Below are 24,558 nucleotides of genomic sequence, written 5' to 3' on the forward strand. Positions count from 1 at the left end.
ATGATTTCGACTCCATAATTCAAATACCTATCATATATCTGTTATTTTTTGTACGTAACGGGTATAGATCTGTTCGGATATTTAGGACTCAAATAATACTCAATAAACATAAAAATACTCGAAACAAAAAAAAAATATCCAAAAATCTAAACAAATAACCGAAAATCTAAAAAATACTCAAAAGACCTAAAATTTTACCCGAAATCTGACCCGAGGAACCAAAGAATACCCAAAATTGTATCTGAATACCCAAAAATATATTTTTAAAATTTGAATTTTTACTCGAAATCCAAAACTATAACCGAAAATTCAAACCAAAAACTCAAAAAATATATGTATACCGAAAACATATCCAAAATACACAAATATATCTAATATACACAAACATTTTGGGTACTTTCGCTCCCAAACGGGTTTCGGGTAGGTCTCAGACGCAAACAGAGACCCACATTTCTAAAAAAAATACGTATTTTTCTCTGGACCCGATGTGAACCAGTATTTTTGAGTTGATTTTGGTTTGTTTTTCGGGGTTCATGTAAAATGCCCATGCGTAAGAGAGAATTACATAAGATTTATACAGAATTCCAAATAAAATAATTCATGAATTATGTATTTTTAAAAAAAATTAATTCTTTTATATAATTCGACTTTGTAACATAATAATGTAAAATAATCACAAAATACTAATTCATATCAAAATTTGTTATAACAAAAGAATCTGCGGGTCAAAATCTAGTTTGGATTTAAAATAGTACTAATTTGCCGAGAAGGTCTTAGTCTAGCGGCTAGAAGAGTGCCTTAGGCACCTTGGCATCAGGGGTTCAACGTCTCCATGCCTCCTCTTTTCTCTAGAGGGTTGCAATTCATTCCCTTCTGTTGTTTTCGTCTCTGATTTTTGATAACTCGTTGATTGGTTTACTCGTCTCTGATCTTTGACATCCAGATCCCTGAACTGGATGGGTATATGTCTTATTGTGATATGTTTTGAAACATGTAAATAAAAACCTGAGAAATTTTCTGTCTTTCTTTTTCTGCATATTTAAGACTACGCGGAGGATACGTGATATAGAAGAGGAGATGGACAAGAGAGTTAAGTCTGGGGAAGGTAAGAAGTCAAGTTGGAATCTTCCGGTATTAGACGTGATTCAGGCAACGCATGAGGAGTGTCCAAAGTGTGGAATGAATGGGTATGTATCAAAGCCCTTTGAAGCAGAGCAGCTGAACAGGGAAGTATCTCGCTTTTTCAATTCTCCTTCGCATACTAAATCATAAAAGAGGGAATGGGCTGGAAGAAGAATGGTGAAGGAAGACATAAACTCTTGTCTCTTCTGCAACTTGAAGTAGTAGTAAGCCCATATATATCTCTCTCTTTCTTGTCTTAAGAAACCACATCTTTCTTAAAGCCTTTTTGAACTTTCTTGTAAGAAACAAAAAGAAAAACAGAATGACGATTGCAAAAGAGTGTATATGTAGAAAGGCCAGTGTGACGATATTGTGGCAGCTAGACCAAGAAACTAAGAACAGTTTCCACTGTAAAATTATATTTTCTCGTTCTTCTCTTCCAAGTTGGTTTGGACAGGGAAGAGAGGCATTGATAGTATGAATGTGAATGATTTAGGATTCTTGTGTTAGAAGAGTGCAGCATCTTCGTCCAAGATAGGAAGTGGACATTTTAGTTATACACACTAGTGCTTGTGATATAAAGGTTGAAGATAGCTTTTACTTTCTCCTTCTCTTTACTCTAGAAATGATTTTAAATGTTTCGTACAAGTAACTAATCGATATTGTTGCCTCGCTGGTGGTTAGCTCTATACAACATTCAAACACATCTTACTTGCATGAAAGAAATGGTTACAAACGAAAATAGCTAGTTTGACTTTGACTTTTAAACACGACCGGTAGATGGATTCCCATTTAGAGGTGGACTTGTGCGTGACCATGAGGCTTTCTCGAGCATTTCAGAAGCCCAATAATAGAAGTCCAATCATTGACCGCCACGTAGATATCTCACGTCTCGTTAACCAATCACAGAATGGCTGTGACGAGCACGACGTACGCAGTAACGATCCTTTTAAAAGACGATGAGAGAACACAGATTTTGAAAAAAAAAAGGAAAATTAAAAGGAAACGCGGAAAGTTTTTCTTCTGCTCGCGAGATTGTCAATTCGATTCCTTGTTTTTATTTTTCATCTCCGGCGTAATCATGGTATAGCTCCGATCTCTATCTTTGCTCATTGACTTTCTTATGGTTTGTTCCGTCTATCGGACCATCGGGCTTTGTTTGTTTAGTATGTGCGGTAGAATCTGACTAGCTATATATGTATCAAAGGATTTACTCTGTGTTTGAAATACGAACCATGGGAACTTTCGCATCATGCCAAAACTAATCTATCAATCAATTAGCTAAAAATGAAACCGATTATAAAATGACGACACAGTTGGTTGGATCTCTTTTGAGTTGGATCAGCTATCTGCAATTATGGTGCTTGATTTTGGAATTCATGGCTAAATCTTATCTGACCTTGCATAGATACATGATTTCAATAATGTTACGAAGTGATTCTGATGACTCTATGGGTGTTGATTTTGATGGATTGCAGACAACTTCAAAGAGGCTCGCAGACAGGAAGATTGAGAAGTTTGACAAGAACATTACTAAAAGAGGTTTTGTTCCTGAGACCACCACCAAGAAGGGCAAGGATTACCCTGTTGGACCCATTCTCCTCGGCTTCTTTGTCTTCGTCGTCATTGGTTCATGTGAGTTTCCTCTTCTAAATCTCTTCACTTTATTAGGTGAAAGTCCATATTCATGCAAGGCACCAAAATGAGCTTCTTCTTTTTTTAGTTAGGTTTCTTGTTTCTTTGATTGATTATACTGGAAGCTTCCAAGTGTTAACTTTGGTTTTGGTTCTACGTTTTCTTTTACTTCCATACATCACCAGTAACGAACCATTTATAATATAAACCATTTTGATTATACTGTGTGTATATATATATTGACCTTCCATATGCTTTGTTACAGCTCTCTTCCAGATCATCAGGACCGCAACTAGCGGAGGCATGGCATAAATCGAATCACAGTTCAAGCTAGAGGAAACGCCTTTTTCAAAATTGAATCTCTTCTTCTTCTTCTTCTTCTTCTTCTGTCTTGACTGTTTTTCCATTATACTGTAGAATGCGTTAACTTTCTGTTTACTTTACATGTTATAAAGAATTTTGAGAATCTTTTTCTATAAAAATCTTGTCTTGAAGTTAGTTGCAAATTGCTCTTGTTATGATGCTTTTCTATACTACTTGTTGACTTGTCTCAACTTGGTTCGCCTACCAAATGCAACTACGATTAAAACTATTTCCCAGCGTTTAGTTAAACTATTTTCTTCCAAACAGTTTGGTGAAGCTAGATCATGGTCGGCCAACAGTTGGATGGACCGCGATGATCTGGACCCGACACACCAAATTACACAATCGTTTTTGAATGCCCTGCACAAAAGTCAAAAAGTTGTGGTGAACTATTCTAGTCCAATCAATAGTCAAGAGAATCAAGAATGCTTTTGAAACGAAATTTCTGATTCAGCAAAATATTGGAAGTAAATGATAACACATGATGGGAAAACACACACAAATTATTCATTACTAATAATTCTTTTGTTATCATCAATTGGACCGGACCGTCATGTATTGATATGTAATAATAGTTGGAAAAGAATGGAAACATTAATAAGAGGTTATCATCATGAGTTATCTCATCAATCATTTTTTTTCATTTTTAAAATTATAAAATGGTAATTGGTATGGTTAAATGGAAGTGACATGATTGAACAAAGGCATCATATTTGATGGGGATGACAAAAATGAACCCCCACGCTTTACGACTACTTTACATTCCCTGTGGAATCATGATTTTCAAAACTTAATTATTACACCTAAAGAAAAAGATAACCCAAGCCAAATTATTATGCACATGTACTTAATTACATTCCTTGCACACCCACATTTTCTTCCTTTTTTTTCCAACTTGCACCATTCAATAATGACTTTCTTACAACAGCATAACTTTTGGAATCAAGTTTTTTTTTTACTTGGTGTAAGGAATCAAGTTATTTGCAGTCATTCTTTCTGACGGATGTCTGGCACTTAGACATATATGTATGTAAACATCTCTAGCTTCCAACTCTACATAATGTTGCAACATATCTCTCTATCTTCCAACAACATGCATGATTCTTGCCTTCTTCCTCTCTTACATGTGGGAGTTCTTATGCAACTTAGCATTGTATTCGAATAATGTTTGTTTCCGTAAGAATCTAACATAAGATACCAAGAAGATTGCAACTGCAAGTATGACTAGTAGATCTATTTTGTTGATATTGGTCATAAGGAAGGTTAAAATTTACAAGAGAGAAAGAAACAAAGGTTGTACTGTTTGGTCTGCTAGAAACATTTGGTTGGTCCACATACAGTTATAACAAGAAAATGAAGAAGTATTTTGTAAAATTAATTTGCTGTAGTAAAAAATGGCATAACGTACAGAAGAATAAAGTTAGAAGGGAAAATGAAAAAGGAAGGGGTAAAAGAGGAAATGTGAAGAATAATTGGGAAGAAGGAAATAATCAGATGGGGCCAAGTTACATGGAAAAAGAAGAAGCAAAAGAAAGATAAAAAGACAATTCAAGACAAAAAGACGAAGATGAAGAAGAAGAATTGGTTTTAAAAAGAGACCGAGAGAGAGATGGTGGGAGGTTAACTCTGAAGCCCTTCTTCTTCTTCTTCTTCGTTTGTCTTCAAATCGGTGTGTTGGTGATGAATGGCTAACTGCCATTGATTCTCTATCTCTCTTTCATTTTTGGTCGGGGCATGGAAGAAGAGCTTGCCATGCTCAAACAGTTCATCGGCCAGCTTCAAGAGCTCTTGCACAACGGCTCTCATCCTCCTTCTTCACCTCCCTCTTCCTCTTCCTCTTCTTCTTCGTCGTCTTTTATAGTTCTACACAACCCTCACTATCAGAACGGGTGAGTATCTAGATCTAACTAAGTGTGTGCTTTCGTTCCTCTTTTGCAAATTTGGGGAAGTTCGTAAATGTGTAATTCTTTTAGGGCTTTTGGTGCAATTTCAATTGTTTCTTGGAATCATCCTTTTGAATTAGCTGAAAGATGTGAAATTGATTCCGATTTGGTCATAGAGGGAATCATTTTTTTGCTTATAAGAAGTCACACTACATATTTAGTGTTTCCAGTGCTTAAACTGGAAAAAAGGATTGATTGTTCTTTTACTGCTGTTCTCTGGTGTGAGTGCTTTATATGTTGTTGATGGTTTTTGTTCCCGAATGTGTCTATTTACTGATAGATAGTGTCATGTTTTCTTTCTTCTTTCCTGTTGTTATGGCAGATGGTGTTTGCCCTTTACTGAGGAAACTTCTGCTGATGATTCTTGTGATCTTCTAATGGCTCCTGGAAAGAGGCCTGGGGGGATCTTCAACATGTTAGAGACCGTCAAGCAACCTGTCAAACGTTCTCGAAAAGACAAGAAGAATCAAGGAAAATCATCCACCGAAGGAGATGGAAACATGGATCAAGAAATCTGGCAGGAGTTTCCTCATGATCTCTTCGAATCTGTTGTCTCCAGACTCCCCATCCCTAAGTTTTTCCAGTTCCGTGCAGTTTGTCGTAAATGGAACGCTCTCATCGATTCAGACAGCTTCTCCCGCTGCTGCACCAACCTCCCTCAGACCATCCCATGGTTCTACACCATAACCCACGACAATGTCAACTCGGGACAAGTCTACGACCCTTCTTCCAAGAAATGGCACCATCCCGTTATCCCTGCACTTCCCAAGAAGACTATTGTCTTGCCTATGGCATCCGCGGGAGGTCTAGTGTGCTTCCTCGACATTGGCCACCGGAACTTCTACGTGAGCAACCCTCTGACCAAGTCTTTCAGAGAGTTGCCAGCGAGGTCGTTCAAGGTGTGGTCTCGTGTCGCAGTAGGAATGACTCTTAACGGAAACTCCACCAGCGATGGCTACAAGGTCTTGTGGGTTGGATGCGAAGGAGAGTACGAAGTTTATGATTCCTCGAGCAACGTATGGACCAAACGAGGGACCATCCCGTCATACATAAAGCTCCCCGTACTGCTCAACTTCAAGTCGCAGCCGGTGGCTATCCAAAGCACGCTTTACTTCATGTTAACGGAGCCCGAAGGGATATTGTCCTACGACATGGTCTCAGGGCAGTGGAAGCAGTACATCATACCGGGTCCACCGGACCTGAGCGATCACACGCTAGCGGAGTGCGGGGAGAGGTTGTTGCTGGTGGGTCTTCTGACGAAAAACGCTGCCACGTGCGTGTGCATATGGGAGCTGCAGAAGATGACGCTGCTGTGGAAGGAGGTTGACAGAATGCCAAACATATGGTGCTTGGAGTTTTACGGAAAGCACGTGAGGATGAATTGTCTAGGCAACAAAGGTTGTCTGATGATGTTGTCCTTGAGGTCCAGACAGATGAACCGTCTGATTACCTACAATGCTGTTACTAGGGAATGGGCCAAGGTCCCTGGCTGTACCGTTCCTCGTGGGAGAAAAAGGCTTTGGATCGCTTGCGGAACGGCGTTTCATCCCTCCCCTACGGCTAGGGCTTGATCATCTCTTTTGAGGTTTGTGTCCTCTTGGAATCGAATGGTATGGTTCCACCACTCGGTTGGTTGGTTTGTTTTCTGTTGTTTTGATTTTTGGTGTTTTTTTTTTTTTTGAATATTCGGGACTGTAATATACTTTACAAAGGATTCGTGTTGTGTAATAAATAACTTTGGGTTGTGTGATATAACTGGTGGGATCTGACTAAACACAGTGAAAACTGTTGAACCCTTTTTGTATTCAGAATCAACCACGTGTGGCGTTCCAAGTGAACTAAAGCATAACATAAAGAAGATATTCTTGATAACATTAACTTGCAGTAAATACAAAGTTGACACATTCTACAAGTAGTATAAAGAAAGGGAAAAAGAGACGAGAGAGATTATCATATTGAGAATGGATTCTTCTTAGCTTGAATGATGATTAGGTTCTTATGCCATGCCTCCACTAGTTGCAGTCCTGATGATCTGGAAGAGAGCTGTAATAAATAAAGTATACAAGAAGGTTAATAACTCTATTAATACACACATTACACATATAATCAAATGATTGATCATGGTTGGTTAATGGTGATGTATGAAAGTGATAGTAGCTAGGCTACTAGCCACATAGGGACGTAATCGTCGAACCAAAAACGAATCTGGAAGAAACACGAAGCCGAACCCTAAAAGAAGCTATTTGGTGAAAGAGACTGGAAGTCTCACACGAGCCAATGACGACGAAGACAAAGAAGCCGAGGAGGATGGGTCCAACGGGGTAATCTTTACCCTTCTTTGTGGTGGTCTCGGGAACAAAGCCTCTTTTGGTGATGTTCTTGTCAAATTTCTCAATCTTCCTGTCTGCGAGCCTCTTTGAAGTTGTCTTCAATCCATCAAATTCAACACACACACACACAGTCAATAATCATTATTATTAAACATAAATGCAGATAAGACGTCAGCTAATACGACTCAAATTTCGAAGAGGGGGTGCGATTCTGACATGAGATTCAAAGTTAGGCTTTAATTTAATTATATTTCAAATGCAAAAGTAAATCTTCGAATCATACTGACACAATACAGGCAAAGATCGAACTATACCATTGTTTTACTCCGGAGAAGAAACACTCTTGGTAGAGGAAACAAGGAATCGAACAACAATACTTCAAACCCCTTTTTTTTTCTTCACCTTATAATTTTCAGCTAATAATATGTATCAATATACGGTGTACCGCTACTCTCCCGTGTTTCTTCACCACCACCAGCTAAACAAAGAAAGGGATCAATCTCCACCGATTGCTATTCTCACACCGCCACCTCGTCACAGCCCTTTTCTAATTGGTTACACATACGTGTGATATCTACGTGGCAATCGATACGTGTACCGTTCTTTTGGAGATTTTTTTCTTTCTAAGATTAGAATCAGGGGAAAGAAATCTGCCGTGTCATGTCAAATTAATGAAGTAATTTTTAATCCCACGTCTCCGACTCCACTTTATTTTTCCTTTTAAAATAAACTAGATCCTTTCTCCGCGCCACGCGCGGATAATATATTTAAATTTGTTACATTTATCATTTTTATTCGTATGTGAATTTTTCTAAATTAAATTATATATAACTAATTTTAAATTTGATTTTTTTATATTTTAAATTTGAAGTAAATATTTCTATTATATGTAACACAATTAACTAATAAAATACGAAGAATCAAGTCTGAGATTTTAAAGTTATGTAAAATAAATATAATTATGTATAGAACACAAATGATCTTAGTTTAAAAGACCGGAATCTCATCTCGAATAAATTTACGAAAAGAAAAAGTACTCCAATAACGTACTTCAAATATAAAACCTCCTTTTAAAAAAAACGTACTCAATAATATTTTTTTACGTGTAATAGTTGAAAACTGACAATTGAATATCGATCTATAATATTCTTTTAATATATCTAATGTAAAATATTAATTTTAATAAACAAATTTTGAATTTTGTAATATTACATGAATTGGAAGTCTTTAAAATCTAAAATCTATTTTATTAACATACTATATTTTTTATTCATTTATTATTTTGACGTTACAAAATATTGCTTTAGTTTTATTTGTATATTATTTTTTTAATAATTTAGTTTCTTTTTAAGTAATTTTAAAATTATCAAGAATATAATATATTTAAATATATCCAAATATGATGTCTCATTTTTATGTGTGTTTGCGTTGAGCATATTTAATTTGTAATTTGTGTATTCAATAACACCTTATTGCATGTCATTCTACGGTTTTAATAAATGTGTTGTCATTTCATTTTTATTACTACTAACATGATTTTTTAGTGATAAGTGATAATGTATTTTTAACGTTATGTATTATATTTTATAGTATATTTTTTAACTCTTCGTGCTGGCACTTTTTTTAGAATCATTTTAATTACATAATAGGTTTCAAGATGTAAATAAAATTGTGTATGTTGTAAATTTAGACTTTTTAATATAGCTGAGCACTATCAATTATGAAAATTATATTATGATTTTGTTTTATTAAATATTTCTTTCTGTGTATTTTTTATTTTATTTTGTCTTTTTACAATTTTATTGCATTATTCTTTAATTGCAGAGAATTGATATTTCTAATTTTTTGTTTCATATACCTTAAAAGTATTCGGTTGATTTTTGTTTGTTTTCTTTCTCCAATTATAATGTACAGTTTGACCGTTTCTTCTTTTTTTTTTGATCAAACTACTAATATCATCCGATAGAAAAGCTTAAACTCTAAGAATGGAATGAGTATTTATGCTAGAGAAAACTGATTTAACCACTAATATAGTGAGATATTATAATATTAGAAGGTATGAAAACTCTTCTATATTGTCCTACGCTGGACATAATTAAGTTGTTGTCAATTAATTATATATTTGTGATAACTGAAAATACATCTTTATGTATTCCTTACATCATCCTTAATTGGTTTATGGTTCGACCATTTCTAATATACTGAGTAACATAAAATTAGATGTTGATTATCTCCTCCCAATTAAGAATGCACAGAATGAGAGAAATTCAAGATAAGACCATTTTACAATTTTGTCCTCACATCTATATCGAGTTAGTTTATAGACTACTCTATCTGTCTCAAAATGTAATCAATTTTAATTAAAATCTGTAATATTTAAAATATATTACTTTAGAAAACTGTCATTTAATATATAAATTTATTCAATTACACAATAATTTACACAGTAATTACACAGTAATTATATTGAAACATTAGAATAATAAAAATCAGAAAAGCTGAAATCTCAACGTCGATTATTTACGTTGGCCATGTTATTGATTTTGAAGATAACGTGAATGATCAAGAACAAAAAAATTAATTTTAGCTTCAGTCTTTTTTTTAATCATTTTACCAAAAAAAAAAACAGGAAGATGATTAATAAAAAAAGATACAAACAGAGTACTGTAAAAAGGTGTTGATCACAACAGCAAACATTATAGTCTCAAAAATAATCAATTTTATATTAAATATTAGTCAAAAATAATAAAATATATAATATTAATAAATTTCATTTTAAATATAATTTAACTATTAAAAAATTTCATTAAAGTCTTCACTTGATGAGTTATAATGGAGCATTGAAGTGCCATTGTTGTAGTCGTAGGAGTTACCCCGGTGAAGTTGGGTAGACGAACAGGTTTAGAGTCGCTGGAGACGTCTGAGGCGAGTAGACTAAAGAAAAGAAAGCTATAAGTTATACAATGGACTGACTATTTTGATGGGTTTGGATGGTTCGAGACCCATCATCTAAACATTCGCGATGACGTGGCAATTTGATTGGTGAGGAATATTTTATCCTATGTGGCACTCCTAAGAAGCCTCAAAATTAGTAGCTTTTATATAGTAGGAAGTTTACACTAAAAATACTTTTTCGTGACAAAAAAAAAAGGGTAAAAATACTCTAATATTATATATATAAATTATTTTATGTATTATATGTTCTTACATATTATGAAATAATAAATATATATTGAATAATTAAAAATCAGTAACTATTACATATATAATTAAATTGGTACGAACGTATAAATCAATTTTATTAATCTAATTTTTTAAAAAATTTGATAGGATATGTAATTAAATTTAAATGATATTAACATACATAGTATATTTTTAATATCAATGTCTATTAAATGATGATTTCTACTCATATGTTTTTTTGATCATATGTATCTTTAATAGCAAAAACTTTAAATTACTGATAACAAAATTTCCATTGTGGGATTAATAATTTTAGTAATTTATAATTTTAAAAAATTATCAATGTCAGTTCAAAACTTTTATCAAAAAAATTATTCAAATTAAATTTTGAAACTAAAATATTTATTTATTCAATATGGTTTATAGTTTAATTTAGAATGATATATATACATATATATATATATATTAAATCTTAATGATTAATTAAATTAGACTTTTACTTATATGATTTTGTAATCATTTGTATTTTGTATAAAATAAATTTTAAACCATGAATCGCAAAATTTAAATGTGAGACTTTTAACAGTTTTAGTAATTTATAGTAATTTTTTAAAATTCAAAATATAACATATACGGAAAAATCTAAATTTTTGTAATACGGTTATTGTGGTTTTTTTAATTTATTTTAATAGTTTGAAATTAAACAAATTTGATAGAAGATACCCTATTTTTTATCAGATCTTTATTATTCAAAATCATTAATTGTCATATATATTTTAGCCACATTAGGCAATTCCGTAATCTTTATTTAAGGAAATAATAAATGACATTAATAATAAAGTTATGGTTAGTTTAATAAAAATCTTATTATATAATTAGATGTACTAACCTATTTCTCTAATAATTCTAAGAATAATCCTAGTGATGACATGTGACTACAAAAAGAAGTTGTAATGTTTCTCAAATAATATATAGGGGATTTTCTACTCTTTAACAGTGTAAACATATTTTTTACTCTATATATAGAGTAATTTTTTTTTACTTTTTGTTCATCACTCTATTTTTCACTCTAAAATATAGTACCATTGTAGCAATATCCAACTCCACTATTGTAGCAACTAATGTAGCAATATCCAACTCCACTATATCCAACTCTAAAATATAGTACCATTGTAGCAATATCCAACTCCACTATAGAATTACTCTATTTTAGAGAAAAAAATAGAGTAAACCATTCACTACAAAAAAGAATTAGTTAGCATCAATTATTTTTAATATTTGCATTAGTTATAAATGATGTAAAATAATTTTACATCACTTAAATAAATGATTCTGAAAGTGGTGATGCAAATAATTTACATCATTTGATTGATAATTGATGTAAAAATATTAAATATTTGAATCAGTTATTATAAGTGTTGTCAATTTATATCAATTATAATAAAATGATGTTAATACTTATATCAGTTTTTTAAAATGATGTTAGTCTTAACATCTTTTAAATCGATTTTAATTATTTATTTCATTTATTAATAAATGAAGCAAAATTTATATCAGATTTTTTTATTAATTATCATTTATAATTATTAATTTTAGTTATTATTATTTGTATTTAATTGATGTTAAAATCATTTCAATAGATAAATTTATGAAAATAAATAATAAATAAAAATATTATTAAATCACCATTTCTTATTTTCTTTACACTGAAGATAGAATCTGTTAAAGAAAAAAGAATTCGTCACGAAACTTCAATATCTATCTTCTTCCGTTGTGAGCCTGCGCCTACAACACACAAAAAAATTCGATATTAGTTCTGACTTTAATTGATTCCAAATAATGAATATTTGTTTCATTTAGAAATAAGTAATTTAAAATAATATCACTTATTTTTGTGATTCAAATTAAGTGATACAATCCAGTCTTTTTTTTGTAGTGATTGGAGATGGTCTTACATGAGCAAAAAACCTATTACAAACTTAACATTTTCAATCGTTTTCTCTACGATCCGAACAACTAAACCGTACTAACTACGACCGCAACCTAATTATAATTCAGTTTTTTTTTTCTGGACTTGTTATTTAATACTTAAAACTATTTTGATAAAGATATTGTTAGTCAACCATTAAATCTAAATGAATTATAACTTTTTTAGGTTATATAAAACATTATCGAACTTAGCTTTTTCCCTATTTAGATGTATCCAATCAAAACAAATTATTTTAATCTTAAGCTTTTTGGAAGCTTATTGAATTGAGTATTTGAGAAAATTTTAATATATACTAAAACCAAAGGATTTTTAAAAAGAATTGGGATTTGAGCTAAATTTTAGGAGGTCTTTACAATCGAATTTAGAAAATTTGAGAAAATAGATGAACTGAGGCTTTAAATCGTTTGTAGAAAAGATTTTTTGTTTTGTTTTGTCAAAACAACGTCGTTTAACGACTAAACATTTGTTAATTATTATTTAATAGATGATTAAACACAGTGTTAAAAAGTTTGGTCAATGAAAATATATAATTATTATATTTTGGTTGACTAAGAGTTAAGGAATAAAAGAATTTGGTATAGAGTTTAGAGTTTTTTTTTTACTTATTTTTGAAATTCAGAATTTAAATGTCAATTTCCCATCTGTTGAATACCAAGTTTAACAATGTTCATGTCATCTTCCATCCATTGCTATTTTTGCCTCTAAAATCAATTTCACTCGAATCCATTGTTGTTGTTTTTTTTCTAAAATAGAGATTGCTATTTTTTCTTCTACATTTAAGGGAAGAAATAGTAATCTTTATTTTTTACTCTATATTTTGAAAATTGTTATTATAGAAGAATATATTGGAGTTTGATCAAAAAAAAAAAAATACATTAGAGTAAACTCTATCTCTACTATAAGGATCCTATGTTTTAAAGGAAAATATAGCAAAATACATTAAAAATAGCTAGAACAACATTATACTTCATCAATCCATTATTTTAATTAATTCGAATGACATTGACATGGCATTAAAATGAATGGTACTTGATAACCTTTTTTTGATGGATTAATAATTTTGTTTAGAGAGCTAGTAGATGCTGAATTAGTTACAGAAGCAATCCATCATTTTCACCATCATTTTGTTGTCTATGATTGTAGCATACAGAGAAATCAATATTGAAACCCCGTTACCGATCTCATGATGAAAAAAAAAACATTTTTTTATAGGAAAAGCGGGAGAAAAACATTTGTTTCAGCAGAAAATTATTTGAAAAATAAAAGACGCCCAAAAGAAAAATTAAAAATCAGTTGCAAAAAAAAAAAAAAAAATGAAATGCAAGGAAGGAAACAAGAAGAAAAGGAAAAGAAAACAGTAAGAAACAGATTAATTAAAGAAAATAAAAGCAAGGAAGGAAAGAAGAAGAAGAAGAAATAGAGAGAGGAGATTATTGGTACATCTCCCCCTCCTCACTATCGCTATTAGTCAAACGTCTCATCTTGTCAGATCGGCGGTCTTTTACTCTCTGAGGGTAATAACGTTTCTTCACTGCTCTTACTTACTTCCCCCCAATATTCTAGCTAGGTAAAACCCTGAGATTTGGGGGATTTTAATCTTTCACTACAATCTAGCTGTATGTTTCTGATAGATGGACGAATCAATAAATGTGAATATGAATAGTCTTCATTTTCTACACGTTTTTTTTAGCTGTGTGTAGCTTCCCCTTTTTTATGTCTTCTTTTAAGCATTTTTGTTGCTTCTCCGGATAGAAGATGTGTGTGATTTTACTAGGAGGAGTTTTGACAGTAACACTGATTCATAACCTCTTTTCTTTTTAAAAAAAAAAGAATCCACCGTTCGTTCGTTCGTTAGTTAGTTAGTTAAGTGAATTTATTGGTGGTTTTTGGACCACTTTTTTTTAAACATACTAGGGGGTAATGGGGACCGTACTGATTGGGATCGGAACCTAACTTACTGTCACATTGTTTTTTTCTTTAAGACACATCACTTTGGTGCCGTATTCTTTGACATTGCTTTTCATTCACTGTGTAGACCCTATGAGTAAAAGCTTTTAGGTAACCTCCTTGGGTGGTTTAGTTAGGAACCCTTCTGCAAAGTACAAAAAAAAACAGTAAAAACGTTTTAAATTAATGTGCATTATTAAATTAGATTCCGTTTACATCGTGTGGTTTCTTCTCAACTTGCCTTGCATTTGATATTCTTTGGCCCCATTTCAATAAATGCCACTTAGTTTTTGTGTGATGGAGAGAGCACGCACCCAAGAAGAAAAAGATATCTAGTCTTTCTCTTCCCCCCCCCCCTTTTTGATGGTCTCTAAGTGTGAAACATAGAAAAGCTTTCTCTTTTGCTTATTTCAAAGGAGAGTGTGTGTGTGGTGCTTGATATTCACAAAAGGTCTTGACGTCTTCTGTTAGGTAGCAAGCATTACAAGGATTTTGCTTAGTCTTCTCTCTTATTTGATATTTTCTTATATGCAAAGCTTTGCAGGATTTGTTGTTACTCTGGCAGGTCTCTCCACATCTTCTTGCTATGGACTGTAACATGAGATCTCCGTTGCTGTGGGACTGGGAGAATCTGATCATCTCCAATCCTTCAAATGACAAAAAGCAGCTTACTACTACTACTACTAGTGAGTGGGAAATTGAAAAGGGTGAAGGAATTGAATCTTTATTTCCCTGTTTGGATGGCCTCCAGAGAGTTAGTAATGACTCTACCACCAGTTTCAGGCACACCATTTCTGTATCAAAAAGCTCACAGTCGATCTCTGCGAGCTCAGCATCTCCCATAATCAGACAAACAAAGCTTGCATCAGAAAATTCCCCTGGAGATTCTTGCAGCAACATAGATTTTGTCCAGGTGAAGACATCCACAGCTGTTGAATCAGACCTTTGTTTAAAACTTGGAAAGCGGAAGTACTCTGGTAGAGACGTTTCTACGAAGCTGTTGGCTCCTTGTGTTGTTACTCGGAAGAAATCTAAGTCCTGTGGTCAGAGCAGCATGCAAGTCCCTCGTTGCCAAGTTGATGGATGTGAACTGGATCTCTCATCTGCTAAGGACTATCATCGTAAGCATAGAGTCTGTGAAACCCATTCAAAGTGCCCCAAAGTTACTGTGAGTGGCGTGGAACGACGATTCTGCCAACAGTGTAGCAGGTAAATACCATTATTATAATTATGTTCTGGCCTCTCATTTGATTCTGAAGCTGCATGCTCATTGTTGAGAACATGTTGTAATTTTCAGGTTGCATGCCGTCTCTGAGTTTGATGAGAAGAAACGAAGCTGCCGCAAACGTCTTTCTCATCATAATGCAAGGCGTCGCAAGTCACAAGGAGTCTTTCCATTTAATCCAGAGAGGGTGTATGGTAAGAACCCACACCATAGCTTGACATAAACTATGTTTTTTTTTTTTAATACCGAGAGGTTCGGGCCAGAGCCCATAATTCCTCGGACCTCTGACACAATGGCCAGGGTTCTTTCTAGTTGAGCGAATGACCTCTAGTGACATAAACAATGTCTTCCTAAGGATTTTTCTATCTGTCTCTGTCACGCACATACACAACTTCATTTGATGGAGATCTAAATGTGAAATGCTTATTCCTGCAGATCAAAGACAGCATACAAATGTTGTGTGGGGTACCACTTGTGATACAAAGCCAACACAGAGGGAAAGTGGCTTTACCTTGAGCTTCCAGAGAGGCAATGGATCTAAGGAAGAGCAGTTGTTTGCTAGTAGCAACCACTCTTTATCTGCGTATCAAACCTCAGGCGGGTTCTCAGCAGGGAAGAACAAGTTTCAACTTGGTATTTGCTCTTCTTCACTGGTCTTTTTAATATATATATATATATGGGTCTTGTAGATATCTAGTTCCTTTGACATTAGGTGAACTGTTTTTGGCAGGTGCGGGAGAATGCTCAGAAGTCCTCCATCAATCTCAAGATTTCCACCGTGCTTTCTCTCTTCTGTCAACTTCTTCTGGTCCCCTGGTTCACCCACATGCACAGCAACCACTGTCTCTACTTTTTTCATTTGATGGTGTGCCAAAATAGGCGAGTAAGTGATTTGGAATTTGTAAAACCAGTTAGCTTCAGCTAGTGGATACTAATCCAAACCTATCAGATCAGCTGCCTCCTTTTGTTTGTTATCTTTATTCTTGTTTCGTTACTAATTAGTAAACAAAGTTACTTGTCAACGAAACACTAAACAGTGAATATATATATATATATATATATGATATAACTCTTGTTGACTTTGCAAAGTATCTGGGTCTTTCTTTTAGAGTTTAGACTGCTGGATACACTTGTCACCTGTACATACAATCTTTGTGGAGATGCCTCTTTGTCTCAAATTAGAAAGTGTAGTATCTAGAGGGAGATGTTAGAAGTGATGCTTCTGGAGGCTAAAAAACACTATACCAAATTCACTTTATCTATTCTTCTTTTGTCACAAGATGCATCATTTAATGAGAGAGTAGACATGGCTGATAAGAGTAACGAAATTGGCATCCAACAATCCAAGTACATACAATAATACAACATGATTCAAGAAGAAGTTGAGATACGATACAACATGATCCAAGAAGAAGATAACTTATTAGCTTTGGCAAAGTAGATGAAACCAAACCTAACCATGTATTTCACTTGAGCAAATGAACGTTACACATAATGGAGTGAGTTTGCATTCCTTACTCATATGAAATGAGTAGGGAAAGTACCATGTGTTGTTGGCTGTGGTTAGACCGTGGGATTGTGTTTGGTCCCATGCGAATCCGAAGACGTTGACAGAAGAGAGAGAACACTGTAGATGTCTTGCGACTCATGGAGGCCTCCTGAGTATTCACCTACACCTGCTAATACATATAACTCAGCTTCAACACCAGAGATTTACAAAATACCAAGATGACTAGTAAAAAAAAAGAGGGTGAATATATCAAACCTTTGCCAGGAAGTTGAGAGTTGGACCTCCCTGCAGAGAACCCTCCAGAGGTTTGAAACGTAGAGAAGGAGCGGCTGCTACCAGCATACAAGTGCTCCTCAGGGCCACGGCCTCTCTGGAAGCTCAAGGTAAAGCCGCTTTCCATCTGTGTAGGCTTTGTATCATAACTTGGACTCCATATATACTTTTCAACAGGGCTGGTGTTAAGGGACAACCCATTCCACAACATATTTGGATGCTGTCTTCCATCTGGCAGGAGTAAACATTTTCACATTAGATTCAGGTTGTGTCTGTGTATGATATAGAGAGGTTCGTTGTAGGTTCTTACTGCAGTCCCTCTGTGGCTTGCGACGCCTAGCATTGTGATGCGAAAGACGTTTACGGCAGCTTCGTTTCTTCTCATCAAATTCAGAGACCGCATGCAACCTGAAAATCAGAATATAAAATCAATTCTCTACCATAATATCATGCAGGCATGTGAACATAGCCACCGGTCACAAGCATATAATGATGGCTTTACCTGCTACACTGCTGGCAGAATCGACGTTCAAGGCCACCCACAGTAACTTTGGGGCACTTTGAATGGTTCTCGCAGACTCTATGCTTGCGATGATAATCCTTAGCAGATGAGAGATCCAGTTCACAGCCATCAACTTGGCAACGAGGGACTTGCATGCTGCTCTGACCATACGGTTTGGATTTCTTCCGAGCAACAACAGAAGGAGCCAAGAGCTTCACAGAAACGGCTGAAACCTCATTGTTACTTCTACCCCAAACATCTTCACAGTAAGTCTGCTTTCCAAGTTTCAAACAAAGGTCTGATTCAGCTGTGGATGTCTTAACCTGGACAAAATCTATGTTGCTGCAAGAATCTCCTGGGGAAGTTTCTGACGCGAGCTTGGCGTGTCTGAATACGGGAGATGATGAGTTGGTGGAGAAGCCGGTGGTAGAGCCACTACTGACTCTCTCGAACGAGGGAAATATAGATTCAATTCCTTCACCTTTCTCAATTCCCCACTCAGTAGATGGCTGTCTTTTGTCATTTTCAGTCTTTGAGGGGTTGGACATGAGGAAATGATCCCAGTCCCACAACGGAGATGTCATGTTGCAGTCCATTGAAGATGTGGGTTGATTTCATAAGCCTACAACCAAAATCCTGCAAGAACCCAACCACAGAAATCAAATAAGATAAGAAAAAAGGCTTTTGGATTTTCAAGAAACCACACAGTTTAATCATATAAACAATGAGCAAAGAGAGAAAAACTTTCTATGTTTTTCAGGGAGACCAGCAAAAATGGGCAAGAGAAAGTGTATTCCTTTTCTAAGCTCACTCTTCTTAACTCTCCATCACACAATGACAAAGTCGGCATTTATTCAAATGGACACACACACACACAGAGAGAGAGAGAGAGTCCTCGAATCAGAGTGCGCCCAGAATATGAGCAACTTGTCGATAGAAACAAACAAAATGTAAACGGAATCACTATTTTAATCGCTAAACCCCCAATTACTCCTCCTTTGTACTTTGCAGAAAGTTCAAATCTACTGTCATAAGCTCTACAAATGAACACGAGCAACTTGTCAAAGTCAAAAAGAATGTGATCTATCTGCAGCAAACTAATAAATAGAATGTGACAACAAGTTAGGTTTCGATCCCAATCAGGGGTCCCCTCTAGCTAGGGTTTGCCAATGGTCCCCCAAACACCAATTAAATTCAATTTAACTAACCAATTTATGGGAATGAAAGTTAAGTTAATGGAATGCTACAATACAATTACACACAGTCGTGGTCTTTGTTATCTACGGCAACAACAAAAACGATTCGACATTCTAACACCATTTCAAGATTAAACAACTTTGAAGAAGAATTCAATTTAGAATCGATCAGTTTTTCCAACGACAAGCATTTATTCAAATTTCAAATAGTAAAACCCCAAATCTCAGGAGAAAAAAAGAAAAGCGGTGATCGGAGAAGAAGCGTTTGACTAAGAGAGACAGTGAAGAGGAGGAGACAACATAATCGCCTCAGGGAAACCGAAGGATTCGGAGCTTGTGGTTCAGGACAGGACTTCCGATAACTTCATCCTCACTGTGTCTTCTTCTCTTTTGTTTTGTCCTTTTTTTTCTCTCTCTTTCTTCTTCACCCTTTTGTTGCTGTTACTGTTTCGCTTCTTTTTTTTTTTTTTTTTTTTCATTTTTCATATTGGAATTAATTTATCAAATTGTTGTTTATCTGTTTCGCTTTTTGTTGTTGCTGTTACTGTTTCGCTTTTTCATGGTTGCAATACAATAAACGAGTAATGATGGAAACGGTAACAATTTACTGCAATTTGTTACTCCATTTATTTGCAGTATATATCTTAAGTTAAAACTGTTGAAACGGTAATTAACCATCTTTTGTTAGTCAGTAGACTTTGTGGTAATTTTCTTGCAAGCGAAAAAAGATTTTAATCTTACGTATATGACTACGAAACTGTTACATATTAACAGAAGTGTATACATGTAAAATAAATGGATCATAGAGTTGATTTTAGTTAAAGATGCAGTTAATCAGTTAGACGGCAGTGAGATGGAGACCGGCGAATGGAAAAGATGAGGATGAGACATTGAAAGTGGTCATGGTTCCATCAACTCCAATGTGGCTCAAGTGCTTCACGTCCGTTGGAAACCCTATCTCCATCTCCCCTTCTCTTTCTTCCCTCTCCTCGTCTTCGTAACCTGGTCATGTAATGCATGTTAAAGGTAAGTAAAGCATGTGTCCCACATATTTATAGATTCAAAGCAATATCACCAAATATTAAGAAGATGATGAATCTAGTGACCAGTTTAATTCCGTTTTATCCAAAACAGCTTATAAAATTATATAGAGTGCTATATCATAATGTTATGAAATGATAAATAAGAGTAGTGAGTAAAAAGGATATACAAATGAAAAAGTGAGAAAAACTCTTGAAGCTTCAAATTATTTTGTCTGAGATATTTGCATTGTTGTTATCCATCTTTGCGTCTTCTTTTTGAACCAAGAAGCCATTATCCTCACTTTCATCTTTTCCTTAGAAAACCAAAAAGGACAAACAAAGAAAAATCAGATGACGAATTAAAAGGGAAAAGAAAAAAAGAGAGTACGAGGTTTGGTGTGAGAAGAAGCAAGGTACTTTTGATGAGTTGGTTTGGTTTCTTGTGTTGATGTGTAGAATCAGCCACGGCGACGCCAGATTGCTTCGAGCACCCAAACGAAAACGGCAATACCACACATCGCTGCATCCGATCTTTCATCTCTTCTTTTTTTGGATGCTTCTTGCTTATGAAGTGATGCAATGCGTGAGCGAGAGGCATGAAATGATGGAAAAAGTTGGATTTTAGTAGGGGTTTTTATTTGCAATCTCGTGCGTGTATATGGCTTTGTAAGCAAGTTAGAATCATTCATTCCTTGAATTTGTTTCTTGTAATTCCTAACCCAATAGAACAATAATAGACAGAGAGAGTCATTATTGAGTATATTTGAGGCTGCTTTTAGTTGGCCAACAGTGCCACTTAACCTAATTTCTAGATTAAACATTCAGGATCCTTCTCAGTTCTCACCTTACACTCTTTGTTTCCCCTTGTCTAATCAATAATATCCATCTTCGTAAATTTAATCAATACCATAAGTAGACTACTTATTGTCCCCTCTCAAACACCTGAAGACGCTGCGGAGGGAATCACGGCTGCGTCTACACTAAACCTATGACAACTTTTCATCTATATGAATTTACACACTACTAAGGTTGCTACAAAACGGACTGGTGACCAGGCCTGCAAACTGGTAAACCTATGACTAACCGGGTCAGATCAAACCCGGTTTGATACCTTGAGTTCTACTTTGATTCGTATTGCTGTGTCCTACAGTCTACAGACCCACACGCATATGCTTTCTCTCAACCTTCGAATTTTCAACACTCGTAGAAAGAGTTTTTGATTCATCAGATCAATAATATATCGACATTTCAACCGTTTCTGTACCCAAACAAAATTGAATAATGGTCCAAGAGTTTTTTTTTCCCTCAAGAGTCTGGGCCTCTCTTGCAAGCCACTACTTTCTGGGCATTAACTTTAAAACCAACTCTTCCAACTCTATTTCAGAGAGATAAAACGACTTCTCCCACCTAAAGTAAAAGTATATTTTTAATAAGCGTTTATCCAACTATTCATTTGCAGCGAAGTTCATCTTTAATATAATAAATGTCGAATTCCCCCAGATGCATAAGAAGGCATAAGGAAGACTTTTAGTTGGTTGTAGTAGATAAGCAAAAATAATAATATAAATGATGGCGCCTTACACCGCATAATTTACATAGTCGCAGTGGAAAAGAAGGAAGAGGGCAGACCCGTGATTCTACCACAACTTTAAAACCTACAAGAAATATTTCATTCTTTCGTCTCTCCTCATTGCATTATACACGGCTTGTACCTGTCAAACCAATCACCACAAAACTTCTTTTTATCAAACCAATCTTCATCTCCAAACTTTCTCTCATCGTCTATGCTAATTTGGGTTTGAATCCCTATCTATGCTTCTTGTGCCTATTTACTCATGTTGATTTGCATATCTGTCTGTATGTCTGTGTGTGTGAAAGAGAGATAGAGAAACAGAGGAAGGAGGGAAAAACCTGTTCGCTAGAGACAACTCGAATAGGGCCAATATTCACCGACACATATTTGCCTTTGCTTGATAATGTCTGCTTTACACAATCCTTTGATGTGGGAAAAAAAAACAGATATAAATAATTAGTAGGATTCTTGTGTAAAATTGCTTGAAAGATATTAAATGAAGAGATATTCTTATCTTATTCTTTAATGGAATATGAAGGAACAAAAAGTTAGCAACTAAGCTACTGCACAAGACTAAGAATAATGACCAAAGCAAGAGAACAAAAGTAAGGCATAGCAGTGTGCATACTGTTTTCAGTTTTATACATGTTATGCTTGTAATAATCAAGTCTGTACATTCCAAGAAACTAGCAGAAATGTCTGTTCCCAATACATAGAACTATAGTTGAAGCCAATCAAAATGAAAACAATAGTTCACAACACAAGATAATATATATATATATATATATAGCATCTCTGCTTCTGATAATTATAAATTTTGGAACCACTAACAACATCAATTGCACATATCAGGGCACACTAATCTCCAAAATGACTTCAGAAGAATTATGATATATATTAAAAAAAAAAGAATTCCTACTTTTAACTACTAATTATATCTCCGTGTAGAAGTCTAAATCATCATGAGGTATCTGCACAACACAAAGTAGTCTAGTCAATTGTTATTGATTTTGCGTACCAAAGTAAAGGACCAATGTTAAAAAGCATCAGTGAAACAGTAGACAAAGAATTGGTGTAAAATCAAGAAGCCCGCGAATGCTATATAAGCAACACATAATGCAAAATATGCCCACCACGACTCTAGATAGAGAAACATTGATTCAACTTGAGCTAGAAGGATCTCATATCCAGATTGGTAAGCAGAAGCTTTGAAGATGTGTACAAGATGCATTTCAAGAGGAAAAGCAAAAAATACCTCAGGAATTTGACGTTCAATAACAGATTCAACAGCAACAACCATAGCATGCACAAAGTCATCGCCACCAGTCCCGATTGCAGTAAACCCTCTATCTGTTGGGTAAGTATTCACCTGCCAGGTAAAAACAAAAGCGCTCGAGTCAGCCAAACATCGTCTTTGAAAAAATATTAGTGAAAGCATTCCAAATCTACATAGTATTTGAAAGGGGAGACTCTAGTAGAAAATTAGAGAGAGCTACCTTTTGGTCAAGTTCGAGCCAGTCTTGAGCAGAATCATCAGCCACAGTGCCTCCGATAATCATGTTAGTAGTTTTGCCAACCCTCCCATCAGTCTTTGACACTTCTGCACCATCATCCCATCAGCATGAATATAATAAAATATATATATATATATATATATATGGGGATCAATAAACTAATAATAGTACCAGTGACTTGAAACATCATATGTTTCTTAGTTTCACCACCCAAGCTTAATTATTAACCCTAAATAATAATATAAATTTCGATCCAAGCATATCGATTCCGAGATAATCAAATCCATTTCTCGGCCAAACAATCACTCAAAACACGAGAGTTACAAAAAGAAGAAATTAGGGAGGCAAGAACCTGAAATGGCCTTGAGGACAGCTTCTTGAGGCGGACCTTGCTCGGATTGGTCGTTACTGAGAGTGCAATTGAGACGAGGGAGGCGGCGGTCGGGGAGGGAGGCAAAATTATTGAAACTTAGACCCTTTGGCGCTGGGAACAAACCAGGGACGGGACCAGACGCGGAGAGAGAAGGAGGGATGAAGAAGCATCTGCTTGCGGCGGAAGCCCGACGTGATTCCGATATGAAAACGGAGCGTAAGATCGTTTTGCAAGCCATTTTTATTTCAAAGCTTTGGACGGGGAGATGAGACGGAATGGATTTTGTTTTGTTATTTTATTTATAAGACATAACACTGCCGAGGGATAAGGACACTTATTATGTCCCTGTAATTGCATATATTCTTTGTTATTAGGCCTTGGGCGTTCTCTAGCGACCGTGTTCCGAAGATCGATGTTAGAATGATCTGAGTACTGACTGGCCGGACTGTGAGAACGTACTAAATGGATTGGATGATGCTAGAAAGAGCTGATCAGAGTTTGAAGGACTTTCCGTGGGTGGATGGGAGAACTTTGATCGGCGCCTGATTAGTAGCGACTAGAGCGGAACCATGTATCCGATTAAAGTTAGGACGGATCTGTTTTTGAGCCAGACAAAGCTCCATCAGTCGGTCTTATGCTCGGGTTATTGGACAGGCCGTTCGGTTTGTGGAACTCAGGATGTTCGGACAACTCGATGAAAATCCAGGCAAAACGGAATTTTCGGACAGCGATGGTCGGATCCGTACAAGTGTTGTTGGATTCGGACAAGACGGTTGAACTGGTCGGCTAGACAGCGATTGTCAGAAATCAGACAAGTCGGTTAAGACTGTCGGTTAAGCTGAGATGAGCTGATTTAG

At 35.1% G+C, this 24,558-nt stretch overlaps 6 protein-coding genes and 1 pseudogene across 11 annotated transcripts; 3 read left to right on the forward strand and 4 right to left on the reverse strand.

The window, feature by feature from the left end:
* The first annotated feature begins 1,947 nt into the window (after nucleotides 1-1,947).
* LOC106399290 lies at nucleotides 1,948-3,255 on the forward strand. Its single transcript, XM_013839761.3, has 3 exons — nucleotides 1,948-2,206; nucleotides 2,601-2,757; nucleotides 3,023-3,255. Exons 1-3 carry the CDS (start codon nucleotides 2,033-2,035, stop codon nucleotides 3,067-3,069), a joined length of 378 nt encoding a protein of 125 aa, XP_013695215.2. The 5' UTR covers nucleotides 1,948-2,032; the 3' UTR covers nucleotides 3,070-3,255.
* A 1,395-nt stretch (nucleotides 3,256-4,650) lies between these two features.
* LOC106401800 (F-box only protein 6) lies at nucleotides 4,651-6,815 on the forward strand. Its single transcript, XM_013842388.3, has 2 exons — nucleotides 4,651-5,009; nucleotides 5,386-6,815. The coding sequence occupies exons 1-2, from the start codon at nucleotides 4,855-4,857 to the stop codon at nucleotides 6,632-6,634; spliced, it is 1,404 nt and encodes a 467-aa protein (XP_013697842.2). The 5' UTR covers nucleotides 4,651-4,854; the 3' UTR covers nucleotides 6,635-6,815.
* Nucleotides 6,816-6,914: 99 nt separating this feature from the next.
* LOC106401801 (stress-associated endoplasmic reticulum protein 2-like) lies at nucleotides 6,915-7,936 on the reverse strand. The gene is made up of 3 exons (XM_013842391.3): nucleotides 7,708-7,936; nucleotides 7,333-7,489; nucleotides 6,915-7,106 (listed from the first exon to the last, which is right to left on the reverse strand). The coding sequence occupies exons 1-3, from the start codon at nucleotides 7,708-7,710 to the stop codon at nucleotides 7,060-7,062; spliced, it is 207 nt and encodes a 68-aa protein (XP_013697845.2). The 5' UTR covers nucleotides 7,711-7,936; the 3' UTR covers nucleotides 6,915-7,059.
* A 6,863-nt stretch (nucleotides 7,937-14,799) lies between these two features.
* LOC106401272 (squamosa promoter-binding-like protein 11) lies at nucleotides 14,800-16,817 on the forward strand. 3 transcript variants are annotated; one of them, XM_013841757.3, is made up of 5 exons: nucleotides 14,824-14,984; nucleotides 15,058-15,722; nucleotides 15,811-15,932; nucleotides 16,174-16,371; nucleotides 16,469-16,817. In XM_013841757.3, the coding sequence occupies exons 2-5, from the start codon at nucleotides 15,100-15,102 to the stop codon at nucleotides 16,615-16,617; spliced, it is 1,092 nt and encodes a 363-aa protein (XP_013697211.2). In that variant the 5' UTR covers nucleotides 14,824-14,984; nucleotides 15,058-15,099; the 3' UTR covers nucleotides 16,618-16,817. The 3 variants fall into 3 exon arrangements, with proteins under 3 accessions (XP_048615010.1, XP_013697211.2, XP_013697212.2); XM_013841758.3 differs by having other exon boundaries at nucleotides 14,922-14,984; nucleotides 15,050-15,722; XM_048759053.1 differs by having other exon boundaries at nucleotides 14,800-15,722.
* A 228-nt stretch (nucleotides 16,818-17,045) lies between these two features.
* Nucleotides 17,046-19,688, reverse strand: LOC106401271 (squamosa promoter-binding-like protein 10). Of its 3 annotated transcripts, XM_048759054.1 has the most exons (5): nucleotides 19,520-19,688; nucleotides 18,024-18,659; nucleotides 17,832-17,929; nucleotides 17,504-17,752; nucleotides 17,046-17,417 (listed from the first exon to the last, which is right to left on the reverse strand). In XM_048759054.1, the coding sequence occupies exons 2-5, from the start codon at nucleotides 18,617-18,619 to the stop codon at nucleotides 17,302-17,304; spliced, it is 1,059 nt and encodes a 352-aa protein (XP_048615011.1). In that variant the 5' UTR covers nucleotides 18,620-18,659; nucleotides 19,520-19,688; the 3' UTR covers nucleotides 17,046-17,301. The 3 variants fall into 3 exon arrangements, with proteins under 3 accessions (XP_048615011.1, XP_013697207.2, XP_013697208.2); XM_013841753.3 differs by having other exon boundaries at nucleotides 18,024-19,676; XM_013841754.3 differs by having other exon boundaries at nucleotides 17,046-17,414; nucleotides 18,024-19,671.
* A 238-nt stretch (nucleotides 19,689-19,926) lies between these two features.
* LOC106401274 lies at nucleotides 19,927-21,493 on the reverse strand (annotated as a pseudogene).
* Nucleotides 21,494-21,693: 200 nt separating this feature from the next.
* Nucleotides 21,694-24,011, reverse strand: LOC106401273. Of its 2 annotated transcripts, none has more exons than XM_013841759.3 (5): nucleotides 23,681-24,005; nucleotides 23,311-23,414; nucleotides 23,070-23,183; nucleotides 22,153-22,236; nucleotides 21,694-21,953 (listed from the first exon to the last, which is right to left on the reverse strand). In XM_013841759.3, exons 1-5 carry the CDS (start codon nucleotides 23,937-23,939, stop codon nucleotides 21,897-21,899), a joined length of 618 nt encoding a protein of 205 aa, XP_013697213.2. In that variant the 5' UTR covers nucleotides 23,940-24,005; the 3' UTR covers nucleotides 21,694-21,896. The 2 variants fall into 2 exon arrangements, with proteins under 2 accessions (XP_013697213.2, XP_022558517.2); XM_022702796.2 differs by having other exon boundaries at nucleotides 21,787-21,953; nucleotides 23,311-23,411; nucleotides 23,681-24,011.
* Between the last annotated feature and the right edge of the window lie 547 nt (nucleotides 24,012-24,558).

The sequence above is a fragment of the Brassica napus genome, chromosome C5, assembly GCF_020379485.1.
Source record: "Brassica napus cultivar Da-Ae chromosome C5, Da-Ae, whole genome shotgun sequence".
NCBI lineage: Eukaryota > Viridiplantae > Streptophyta > Magnoliopsida > Brassicales > Brassicaceae > Brassica > Brassica napus.